General features: G+C 28.7%; 2 protein-coding genes across 3 annotated transcripts in view; both read left to right on the forward strand.

Moving 5' to 3' along the window:
* Nucleotides 1-14,093, forward strand: part of LOC108685519 (neurocalcin homolog) — a 198,605-nt gene that overhangs the window by 152,855 nt on the left and 31,657 nt on the right. The window lies entirely within an intron of this gene.
* The window catches only part of LOC108685520 (neuronal calcium sensor 2), a 72,491-nt gene that overhangs the window by 48,914 nt on the left and 9,484 nt on the right, over nt 1-14,093 (forward strand). Inside the window, exons 2-3 of the mRNA XM_018190348.1 lie at nt 3,722-3,840; nt 7,300-7,443. Of these exons, the coding sequence (XP_018045837.1) occupies nt 3,730-3,840; nt 7,300-7,443 (255 nt within the window). The 5' untranslated portion in view covers nt 3,722-3,729. The remainder of the gene's footprint in view (nt 1-3,721; nt 3,841-7,299; nt 7,444-14,093) is intronic.

Consider the following 14,093-nt stretch of genomic DNA (forward strand, 5'->3'; position numbering starts at 1 on the left):
TTACTTATTATATAATCTTTGTCTCGCATTCAGAGCACGATCGATAAATTCCTTCTGACGGGATTCGTCGGTTTCTCCTCGTCATTAAAACTTGCAGCAAGAACGAAACCTTCTTACGGCAGCGATTAATGTACAGTGAATGTGTGCCTAATATCTCTTAGTAATAGTTTAAGACGTTCGCCAAGATGGAGAGAGGAAAAAAGAGCGAGAGAAGGAAGGAGAGAAAAACCTCGGGCATATAATTTCTTCTCGCGCGAGAACTTTAGAGTTTGCGAATATGGCGCATTAACTCAAGTGGTGGTTCGTTGTGAAATAATCGACGACTACTGAAACTCGAGCATGTATACATGTGACAGTCCCGTTAATCTTCATCCGTATCCTTAATCTCGTAAATAGCTGGGGCGCGACTTCGTTGACGTTTGGTCGGCGCCACCGCGAAACGCGTCAGCATTACATTTATGTGTTTCACATTTTACACTTTCGCGAATAACGCGGATGCGCACTCTTTTGTTACTTAACGCGCGACACCATTATATCGTTTGGTACCGGCCGTTAAATCGGTCGGCCACGAACAATCATCGTTCTTAAGCCGGTCACGATCGCGGTCATTTCCTCCTCGTCGAAACGATCCTTGGCCCATCCTTTCCATCTTCGTTCCGACGGGAAACGAATGAGTCGCTCACAATTCCAGTCGCGTATCGACCAAAGCTCATTACGACATTACTCGTGCGTCAACGTCGGCATAACGATTAATTCTTTCTTTGTTATCGTGGTACAAGTTACCTGCATAGGTACTGCACAAGGTTGCTGAACATTCTGTTACCTATTTACATTATTTTCAGATTAATCTTGAGATTTTTAAGCTTTTTTAAGCTTAAGTACTAATTAAATATATAATTAAGTGTTCAGTAACTATAACTATAACTATATTTCTTAAACTTAGGCACTAATTAACTGTATAATTATTTATAGAATTTTAGTATAATAATAATTATTTTTTATTTTTCTACAATATTTGTGCATTTTGCGTACCTATATATTTGACAATAATATATATTTAATATTTTATATGTACACTGCGTCTTAGATTTTAGCAACGAAAAAGTTGAACATTTTACTTGTGCATTTATTTAGATAGAGAAGAATGATGTTGATTTCTGAAATTTTTATCTACTTGCTTATTGAATTTAATATTATTTTAAGATAAAAATTACGTGGGAGATTTTTAATAAGTATTTTACATTAGTGTAATATTAAGATATTTCACATTTTTTTATCACTTGTAATTATTTTTTTCTAAGTTTTAATTTATAATTAATTTTGTAACTAAAATTTGCTATTTATGTTATTTTAATCATGTTTAATTATTTATATATCTCTTTATTAGAGATGGACCGAGATAATGAATGAAACATCGCTGTAAATGATGAATAAATTTTTTTATCGTAAGTAAACCTGAGAAACATAAAAATTATATTATTATAATAAAAGAAAATTGATAAATTGTTCAGAAAAGATTTATGTTTTTATTTATTTTAAAATAATGTATGGATTTATTTATTTTATTTATTTTATTTATATTTATTTATTTTAAAATAATGTATTTTGAAAAACAGAAAATATTTATATGATAATAAATTAGAAGACATGTCTAAACATGTTACAAAAAATGTTTAAGAAAGAAAATATAAAAATATAATTTTAAACTAAATATGTATATATGATAAAAAAGAAGATATTAATCAAGTAGATGAAATAATTAGATGAAGTAGCAAGAATAAATCAAGAAAGCATTTGCTATCAAACAATTATTGTAAAACAAATCTATTATAGCAAATAGATGAATATAAGTTTTATGTAATAAATCAATTCTTAGCTACTCTCTTGTAATACGGAAGCGATTAAGTCTGATCTCCCAAGAATTACTAAAAGCATCTTGTTTTCTTGTTTGTCCTTTCTAATTAATACCTACACGTATATCTATGACTATGACGTACGTCATCGTATCCATTATTCCAATCACGCGTTTGGTTTCGATATCCTGCCATTTATGGTAACATTACGACAACGAATTTCAGTTGAAAGTGCAACCGACGAGCGTGCGTTGCGTGTATCATGTGCATGCAATATATATACGGTGCACTGTAATACACGACATCTCGAAAATTACATACGATCTCTTACCACGTAACAACAGTAAGAACTTCCGTGTAGTCGTTATCAAGATCGCTCGGCTTATATCGCAAAGTTGCTGGACCAAGGTAGCAATTATATATATTTTTCGTGAAATCTTGCAAGAAATCTACTAGTCGGAAACATTGTGTTTCACATCGTCCTATATTAGATACAAAAATAAAATTTTAATACTTGGTTTCTATTTTCCTAAAAAATTGGAAATTTATTTTTCAATGTAAATATTTCTGTTCTATTTTTGTCTTCTGAAAATTACAACAAATTAATCTCTTTCTCCTTGGAATAAAATTAAAATGTTAAAATTCCATATTAGAAATTTAAAATGCCTATTTTATGGTCGAAGCTGGATCTTCTTTTGCTTTTAAATAATTCAATCTTGAATTACTAATTTATACTATGTATGTATTTACATATATACCATATTGTTTTTTCAAATTGCGAATTGTTTTTTCAAATTGCGAATTGTTTTTCCGGACTATAAACGCAATTAAAATTCTATTCTAATAATCGCGAATTAAATTGACAATTTTAATAATTTAATGCTACAATCAAACATCACATTATAAAAATGTTAATATATTGAAAAACCGTTAATAAATTTATTACGAAAAATATCTCGGACAAGGTAATATTTTTTTATACACAATGATCAGGAAAGAATAAAATCGACATTAAATAACATTAAAAATTAATACTATTTCCATAATAAATGCTTATACTTATTAAGCGTTGTTTGAAAAAGTTTAACTTCAAAATAATAATTTTTATAATAAAATTTTATTACTGAGTTCACTTAATAAATAATATTTGTACTAAATTTCATACTGTAATGTTAAAATTACTAAGACATTACAATAATATTGCTTATAAGCATATTATACTTATAATAGTACTTAATAATACTTAATAAATTAAATGAAATTTTATAAAGTTTTGCAAAGAGATCGATAACATTGACTGTTATTATGATGAAGTATGCAAATACCTTTCCCTATAAAATATAGAATAGGAAAATGAAATTAAAAGAATAGAAGACACACACCTAATTGCATACCGATGTTATTTTACGAGTTTATAATTCACTCAGTGCTGCTAATATAATTCACCAACATTAAATTATGCACGGCGAACGTGGTTGGCTTAAATTTGTCGCGTAGAAAGTTTAGCGAAAAGCGTGATAGTAATCACAATGGTCGAAATCACTAATCTAGACATACAATCTAAGATTGAAATTGCACATCAGGGAATGAAAAAGATATGAGACTTTACTTCTTCAAATACGAAACAAAATAACAATAGATAATTCCTATCTAGTAGAAATTAATCGTCCAAATTGATCACCTCTGCTTTTAGATATTAAATCGTTAAATTGATCATCCCATCTATCGCTTCATTTCTACTGCTTCTTATAGAAATTAATTTAATTCTCTAAATTGTGATAATTCTGTTCAGTGCGATGAAAAATGTTTCCAAGAACTGCTACAGAAAATTACTTTATTCTTACGAAATGTTTTATTGATTGTTGCAGATATCAAAATGGGTTGTTTCGGAAGCAAAGACAAGTTGAGCAAAGAAGATATGGACTTCCTCAAGTCGCATACGCGATATGATGAAGCGACTATAAAGGAATGGTACAAAGGTTTTAAAGTAAGTATTGAAGATATTACTGGATAAATTATGAATCAAGAATTAGATCGAATTTATTATAAACCGTTAATCTTTTTGGTTGCATATATTTCACAGCGACCTCAATTTCGCTCCGTGTATTCTCACCGTAATTGCATACTTTTCCTATGATATATTACAACGGTGACAATAAAAGACGTTTAAACAAATGCTTTGTTGGGAAATGAAAATTTTCGCACAAACTCCAGCGTTGAAAAAACAGTTTCTAGAGAGTTTCACATTTATTTGCATTACCTATTATTAGAATTCTTAAATCATTTAATATTTCCATTATTTTTCTGTGCATAATAAGCATGAAGATAATGCGAATACGAGCGTGATGGAAAGATCTAGAGAAGAAATTGCAAATATAATTTCTCTCTAACTTTTTCTAAAAACTTTTTCTAATACTGAATAGAATTTTAAAGTAATTTCTTATACATGATAAATGAATTATATGATAATATTTCATTGCATTATTAATAATTCTATCTAATTATCTTTATTATATATTAATTTACTAATTTATTTTTAAATATTTTTAATCACGTCTTAATATAGTTTTTCGTGATTACAAATATTTTTTTAAACATGCAGTGCATATGTCATGTGATAAAATAAAATATTAATGAAAGAAATTTTTGCATTGATCTATTATAAAAATTTTGTAACACAAATATAAATGCGCTTTTATAGAGCCATAAAGTTTCATTAAAAATGAAAACGTACATAAAGAAGGAGAATATAAAAAAACATATAATAAATTTAGTTTCTAAATATTCTGAAAAAATTGAATGAGGATATCTCATTCAATTTTCTGATGTCTTAAAAAAGAGCGATAATTATTATTAATGGTGCTAGTTCAGCGTAACATTATATTAAAAAAAAAATTTACAAATCAGTAATTTATTTAGTAAAATCTGTATAAATATATGAATAAAATTGATCAAATTCATTAATAAATGTTGTCATGTCACATGTATATTTGTAACACGTGTCAGTTAGAATCAATACACAGCCACTCGCAATTATGACATGTAAAATACGCTGCGATATTTTCACAAACATGCGCGGCCAAACACGAAATTGTATATCTCTTTTCTTCGCAAAGAAGCAGAGAGAGTAGTTATACGAAATTATACGAAGATTTAAGGTTATGAAATTGCATAAATAAGAATTTGCGGTTATTATAACATATTTTAACAAAAAATCTGTTTATCCGTAGTTTATTCCATCTGGAAAATATGAAACTTAATTTAAGTGTAACGACGTTTTACAAATTTTTAATTAGATGCATTTTATAAATATAAATTTATATTAATATATGAATATTTATAAATATTTATAAATATAAATTTAAATATGAATTTGAGTTATATACACATAAATGCAAAGTATTCGATGATGTTATTGTTAATACTATTTGTCTCATTATATTGTGTAATGCTTTATCACATTTTATTAATAATTAAAAATTAAAATGTAGTATGATTAATGTAGCATAATTAATAGTGATATCTTTATATCACTGTGATATTTTATCATCCAATATTAATATGTTATTTACCTAATAAAAAAATAATCGTTTGAGACGAAGCTAATTATCGACGATATCGTTCGTTTATATGTTATTATATGGCAAATATTAATTTATTTCTCACATATTCGACGCGTATAAATAAATCACGTTGACGCAATGAGTTTCATAATTTACGTTTTAAATATTCAGTATATTGAGATATGATATACGTGCGACAAATTTAATATTTAGTTATCGACATATAGATCATTATTAGATCTAACTAGAACATTATTATCTTAGCGCACATTATATCATTCGCACAATAACATGTCTATATATAATTTACAATACAGCATACAATATTTATTTAGTTTGAAACTACCTTTATAATATTATGCTTATAATTCCATACAATTACACATACGCTGTCAACATTCGTTGTTTTGTCATTATGAGTAATTATCGCAATTTGATGCGAATGCATATGTGAAATAACGAATATTATGTAGACTATCAGACAATTTACCTACAAGTGTCTTTCGAATCTGAACTTAGAGCTGATTAATTTTCAAGTACTAACATATGATACCAAGTTTATAAATACGTTAGAAAGTATCGTTAACAATATTTCAAGCATTCTTGTAAGATGTTTAAATCAAATCAATCTATATTATGAGAATTCGCCCAAGCTACGACGCAGAATTATTTATCAGGAACAAGATGTGACGTTTTCGCGAAAGCTGCTAGTGCCGCAGAAAAGTTACTTTCTCGAACAGCTTAAACGGGTGCGGATCCGAAGGAGCTCGTGGCGACCGGACTAATTAAACTAAGCAGAATCATTATAATGGACGTTCCGCAATCTAGTCGCGTTTCACAGCTGCTCATTGCCCGCTTCCTCTCGTGCGATTTGCAATGAATCTCACATATGACTTCATTGAGTCTATGGATTGAAATAAATGAAAACTGATTACCGCGCATCGACCTTGGCGAAGAAGCGCGGTCGAAGGAGATTGAAAAATATATCATGCGGAAGAGGAGGCGTCGTTTGCTTCTTTTTAAAAATGAGACGAACGGCACTAGATTAAGGCCAATCTGATACGAGGGGAGCGATGATACTTAAACGACGTAATTTTTTTTCTCGGGATCCCATATCTTGCGCTCAAGCGGCAAGACTGGTATAGGTATATTCTGCGATCAATAAAATTCACTATGCGGATGAAAGTCAAATCGGTTAACTTAGATATATACGATATAATTTTAGTAAAGTATTTTTATTCAGATTTAATATATATCTCTATATTTAATATATCTTACGCTTAAATACATGAAGAACGTACGACACAAATATATACTCTTCTTACTTGGTATACGTAAGTGCTATTTTTGTTGACATAAATTTAGTTATTACTCAAGGTATAACAACATTTTGAGCAACTTATTTTCTACATTACTATGACGTGTTTAATTTTCCTATTTTCAAAAACAAAATTTTAATGTATTTCTATAATTTAATGTATCTCTATAAAAAAAAAACCATTGATAGTTAAATGATAAAAAAATTAAAATTGTGAAAAGTGCAATACAAAAATAAAGAATTGTGAAAATGTCATGCAGTAATTAACGCAGTGCGATAAAAATTTAACTTGCGTACTGTAACTTATAATTATATTATTCCAACTAATGTATAATTATATTGTATATTTTAGGAAAGAAAAAAGGACAAAGATACAATAAAAGTATTGAGCTATTATCGCACATTTATAGATATACTTAAAGAGAGACAAATAGGTCAATAGATGGGAACAAAGAAAAGTAGTCCAATAATTATATTAGAATAGAAATGCATTACACATACGTAATATAGAAAATAATAAACTAACTCGAGAATTCACGGTCTTGTGTTCTTTCGAATGTTACAGCAAGACTGTCCTAATGGCAGGTTAACGCCGGCGAAATTTGTTGACATGTACAAAATGTTCTTCCCGTCCGGTAACGCGGAAGAATTCTGTGATCACGTGTTCCGCACATTCGACATGGACAAGAATGGTTACATCGACTTTAAGGTGAGTCCCGCAAGTATTTTACGACAATTGGCACAAACTGCTGTAATGAACCATGTAATAACTACCGTGCTCTCGATGGATCCTCCAAAGAAGTACGTGTCGCGCCACGTACTTGTCGTACATCGATTATTCCACGTGATTAAACATAATCGCGACAAAATCTACTCGCCTGAGCGACTCAAAGAAGTGCGTTATAGTCGCCGCAATACTTTCATCGCGAAGAGAAGATTGCACTTTTATGACATGAAAATATCGTTCGCATGAATTTACGTCAACTGACCGCGCGAGACGGGAAGTTTGAATATCGTTTGAATCGGAAATTTATCGAGAACTGAAATCTATATACAGTGAGAAGAAACGATTGGTCAACAATGTGTAAAAACGGTAAAATGATGTACTAAGACACAAAAGATTTCCATCTTGGCATGGAAGCGCGCAAAGGAACGTGAGCAGTGTTATATCCGATTATACGCTCGACAAATGCGACGACATAAATCTTTTCTGAGACTTCAAATCGCGTATTCCTTCCTATTCGGTTATCCGTGATTGTGAATTTATGTTCTTTATAATCCGCGTAAGTCGCATTAATAATACATTATTCATACGACACAATGTATTACAGCCAAGCTCTTCATCACTATTCGTGGTGAACCTTCTCGCTCCGTAGCTTCATAACTGCCTTGACTTGACTCGAAAACCTCCAAGAGAAGTCCCTCATGTCACACATGGTTTCCGTTTGTAAGCACAGCGAGCGAATATTCTCGTTCGTTATCTTGGTATGCTAATCGGTAATTTAATATAGTTCGCCAAAGGTGCGACGAGTCGTGTTTGCCTGCCGACGAATAGCTATTTGATATCTGACCCGAATACGCCGGATAAAACCCCAAGCTTTGTCTAACGTCGTGCTTTGTAAGGTGATCTCGCATCGCTGATCAAAGCTATCTTAGAGGAACTATATAATTTGCCATAGAAAGGCATTCTTCGGATGTAAATGACATATGACTTTTTTTAACTATTTCACCGTGTCAAGAATCATCTTGCCTTGTTCTTATCTCACCCGTCGCTGTATTTTTAATTTTCAAGAAAGCGTCATTCTTGAAGTGATCCTTATAATAAATTATAACATTTATTAACATATTAATATTCTTATTATAATGTTTTTATCTTTTAAAGATATTTTAAAGAGGATAATAAAAAAATAATATGAGTAGACGCATATATAAAATATATAAAAGCATACATGAAAAGTAAAGAAAAGTGTAATATAGTAACTTTATTGAATTGATATATGTATAATTACAAAAGGATTTAAAAATAACATTTGTATTTATTTTTATATTATTGCAACAAACATTGAAAGAAAATATCGTGATATACACATTACAGCCATTTTCTTCCATGTCCCTAATATATATATATATACTAAAGATAAAATAAATAAAAGAGAAAAGCGAGAGAGAAAATTACTTGTAATGTATATACTTTGAAATGTTATTAGAAATTCTATGTTCAGGTTAATATAATATTCGGATTAATATAACATGTACGAATAAATATATATTAAAAATCTTAATATTCTCTGCAATAATTGTACATACCGCGATTAATTTAATTTTTCACATTAATATTATTATATTATTAAAAAGTAATATAATACAGTAATATAATATTATTTATCTCTTTTGTGAAACATATTGAAAAAAACGTTAAAAGATGTTACTATACTAGATTTTGGCAAAAATGTAATCAGAGATATTTGATGAGGACATTGAAGTGTTTTATAAGATTAATATGTTGTATAAAATTTCATTTCCTGTCTTTATATCATGTTGCATGTTGTAGCAACTAATCGTCTGCTCAGCGAATGCGTTTCTTCTAACAAAATTATTGTGGAGCAAGCTAACTTCAAGATGTCTTTTATGCAAACTTTCATGTTAATTTATAAATTATTCATTCACTTAAATCAAGGCCCTTATTTATAAATATTGTGATATATGCTTATAATAAATCATTTATATTTTATTTTATCGAAAAGTTTTACGTAACATAAGATTCTATCTAACATTTAACGATATAATATAATTATACACATTTGATTATATTTCATTTCAATAATAAAAATTTTATGAAAAATTATTATTTCACATCTCAATATTGAATATTATGAGAATTAGTTTTTAATTTAAAGTTTTACAAAAATAAAATCCTTTTGTAATTAATCGAAATACGAAGTTATCTATTCACAAATTAATTGTAAGTGAAATATGGGATTTCTTATCAAAGGTGATTATTAAAGGTGATTTATTAAAACTAATTGAAATGTAAAGTTTGGTATTACTTGAAACTAATCAAAATACTAAGTTTATTATATATTTACATTTATAAAGCTTAACTGCGAAAATTATCAAGGTATTAAATTACCACAGCTTGCTTCTGTTATAAACTTTCTGAATGAAAAACAGACATCTGCTTCCAATTCCTTCATTAAAATTTTATTCGAATGCAAATAGTAGAAAAGAGAAAGAGAGACTATATTTGACGTAAATTATTCAAAATGAGAATACGTAGAATGATTGTAATTTTACAAATTATATCTTATGTACGAAAGTACAATGATTAGAATTGCTTTGTTTTTATATAGAACATTGCAGAAATAACAACAAACTATAGACAATAAATTATTGTTCATTGTTTTAGAAGTAATATTGAACATGTTAAAACAAACTAATCTATGTTCCAAATCACGAATATACTAACTTCGTCCAAGCAGTCCATCGATGCGGACGTTTAATACCCGGCCAGTTGCAATCTGCCTCGCGCCTGTATCTCGTGGTCATGCAACACTTAAGAAATTTCGCGTTGAAATGACAAAGTTTCGCCGGAGTTTCATCGATATGTAAGCTCTATTGTAACTTCATCGCGAGCCGAAGTTCTGTTTATGTGCAGCACATATATACGCTCACGTAAGCTCTAAACGATTATTATTCCGATATTAAGTAAATCTGCAATGAGACGTGATTTCTCGCGCAATTGCATTGTGTCGCTTCAAATAATATCGCAACATTTGAATAGTATCGGTAAAAGTATAAACATTTGCAGCCTTCAGCGTAAGCTGAAAATATACGAGCTTTATCGATAAGCCGAGACACTCGAACCAAACATTGGTAGTCTGTATTCGATTCTTATTATCCTATCGAGATGAATAGTTCTCTATATATAATATAAAAATCCACTCTTTTTTTTGTGGATATTTTCTCCTTCTCCCATCATGTTCCCTATGGATATAATAACATCAGATTCCTTGTTATTTATTTTTCTTCGAGGAAAATCCAACAAAGTCGTCGACTGAATTTGACTTTCGATATCATCTAAATGAGAAAAATTTCTCTTTATGGTATAAAGTCTTCCAGAATATCGTTGATAATAAGCAATTATAATAAGATGAAATTCATGGAAAGAATGTATGTATATCTCTTTTTCAGCGAGATAGGTTTTATAGCGTTGTTCGACATTATGAAGTTAATCGTGATGAATTGAAACCGAAAATTAATCTCTTATTTATTATATTTATTTTCTTATTTGTTAATTGTAAATATTTTTTATTAAATGCGAGAGAGAGAGAGAGAGAGAGAGAGAGAGAGAGAGAGAGAGAGTTGGTCTTTCCTTTTGTCTCTTTAAAAAGCAACTTGAAGAATATCTAAAATGGCTATTCTTTATATATTTTATATGCATTTATATGTATACTTTTTATATATTTTTTAACTTCCGCAAATACATTTTACGTAATGTTTTCACATAAATTTTAAGTTTATTTCATTAATTTTATTTTTACGCTTTAGATGCAACAATTATTTCAATTAAGAATTTATAATTTTTAAATTAAGTCTAGATAATTACGAAGAGTTAATAATAACATATTAATAGAATTAATAATAACAATAACAAATTGGAATAAACGAATATGCGATCTTGTTTAAATAATATAAGACTACAAGGTTGTCCTTATAATTTCCTTAAAAGTGCGAACGATTTAAAATTTTTGCATAAATCTAAAATATATATGTATATACAAATATATGTTAATATATTTTTTGTTTTTGAAAATATTTTGTATATTGTTCGACGACAAACTTTCTCTAATTAAACTTCAACAACTTTCGCGGAGAGGGAGTAATGAACTAATTCAAGCAGTTCGCACATTGAAAAGCCATTAGAGATTTAGCTAGAACTTCCGGCAATTTAAATTTATTTCTCGAACAATTCCGACGGAACGGTGATAAATGACGGACGGGTCAGCTATTTCAGCATTCTTGCAACTTCTCTTACTTTTCTTATTTAGAAGAACTCAGATTCCGTTTACATTTATCGTCTTTTCTTTGGACTGAAATCTCAGGAATCGAAAACAGCTCATTCTGCATAAACAGTGCTTTGCACTCGTTCAGTGTATCCTAATATATTACGAGTGACATGACAAATATTCTTCAAAGTCAAGACGTTGATATATTCTTCTTTGTGAGGGGATTTATATGGTATCTTCTGTATACTTCCATCGGAAGTTACTCGAACGGTATCAAACGATATTAAATACATGCACAATGTTTCACGTATAACACACAAAAAAAAGATATTTTTTAATTTTAAATATCGTTTGGCTTTTTGTTGTATTAAAGTATAATCTTTTTTAAAAAAGATTAAATCAATTCATGATAAAAGATATATAAAAGACAATAACAAAATTATTCAATATGCGAAATTTAAGTTTTATTTATTTATTATCATTCTTCAATGTATTAATGTATTAATATATTATAAATTAATGTTATTTGAATAAAAAGTTTTAATTTATTTACATATTATCTTACTTATGAAAAATGTGTTACATATTTTGACAAGTTTGTTGTTTCTTTTGAAACTATTAAAATATTCGACATCGAACAAATTTCGATTAAAAGCAAAGAAAGCAACATATCCTACATATCTTATGTATGTACAAATGTGTAATATAGTTTAAAAATAGAACATAAAAGTTATTTTTTTATAACTAAGTCAAATATCGCTCTTTTATTGTAGAGGAACTAATACAGCTTCTCTACTATTTTAGAATTTGCGAAGATTTTGGGGAAAATATAAGTTTCAGTCACACTTTCTCCTCAATGGAAACTTTTCGCGCGACATACCATGTAATTGCATTGTTGCCCTCGGACGTACCATTTAGAACTGAAAGTTAATTCGGTAGACTTCTCTCCAAAGTTTATTTTGAAAGGACGTTTTGAGAGCGTAATTCCTAATTTTATTCTATATATATGTATATATATAATTTACTTCCGTTTATCACTTGATAATACTTTACATTTATTTCATTCTCTAGTAGGTAAATTATATTAGTCCAGCAATTTTTTAGATTGATATTAATTATTTAACATCAGAATACAGAGGAAGAATTAACTTACTTCAATCAGCCTGCTGTAGCAACTGTAGGTACCGACAATAAAAAAAATATATATAAATTTTTATATTATGTGGAATATACATCGTTCAATAAATTATTTTGTAATAATTAAAAAAACTATTTTGTAATTGTAATAATTACAAAATAGTTTTTTTAATTATGTACATTAATTCTACATATTATTCTTTCATTGTCAGTTTCAAAAGTGTAACAATTAGAAAAATGTAATTTTTGAATTATGATGAATAAAATAATTACAAAATGTACTTGGTAAAAAATTTAGGACAAATATTTACGAGTTTAAGTTTCGCGTTTGCGATAGCTTTAAACAATTTTTATTTATCTATAATTACATCATGATTTTATTCATAAAACTAAAATCATTAGAAAAATTTTAAAGATTTCTTAATAGAACTTCGAGTTTTACATACAGAATACAGTTACATAAAATAAAATGTTAAAATAAAATGTGTTCACTTACGTTGTGAACGTTGTGATAAAGTAAAAGATAATACATCATGTTACCCGTGTGCAAGAAAAAAGTGTATGTTTTACAAAAAGCTTTCCTGTACTTTTATGTCCGTCCTTGAATCACGAACAGGCTTGACCTTTTTCTTTTTCTTAAAAAGTCCTCGATCGCAATCCTTCTGAGACTGCATTTCCATTAGTGTTGGGCACCAAGATCCATTTTGAAAATCCATTTCAAAACATTCGTGTTTGAAGGTACATTTCTCAATGTTCGAAGTTGCTTAGTTCGTTTTGAAACATCCTTCCCGTATTTTGTACTGCATTCACTCGTTGTTTTTACTTTGCACGACGAAACATTGCTTTAAACTTTTAGCTAAGTGTTGAAAGCATAAAGTTTGTAGAACATAACTATGGAAGTAATAATATACATGGATCGTAACTTATATAATTTAACTTATATAATTTACTTACTACTGGTAAGTATGAAAACTAAATGGCATTCTTACCTCTCTACAAGCGAGAATAGATTTCATACTTTTTAATTGACATTATTTTTTATATAATTCTTGTAAAATGATGAATTCTTTATATAAGAATATGTAATTCTTACAATATATCTACAATTTGCGTGCGAAAATTGTAGATTAAAAGATATAAATTATTCAAAGAGCAAATCAATATCAAAATTTTTCAGCATACTCAATGTATAATATAAATATATATAATATATAGA

The sequence above is a fragment of the Atta colombica genome, unplaced genomic scaffold, assembly GCF_001594045.1.
Source record: "Atta colombica isolate Treedump-2 unplaced genomic scaffold, Acol1.0 scaffold153, whole genome shotgun sequence".
NCBI classification, from domain to species: Eukaryota; Metazoa; Arthropoda; class Insecta; order Hymenoptera; family Formicidae; genus Atta; species Atta colombica.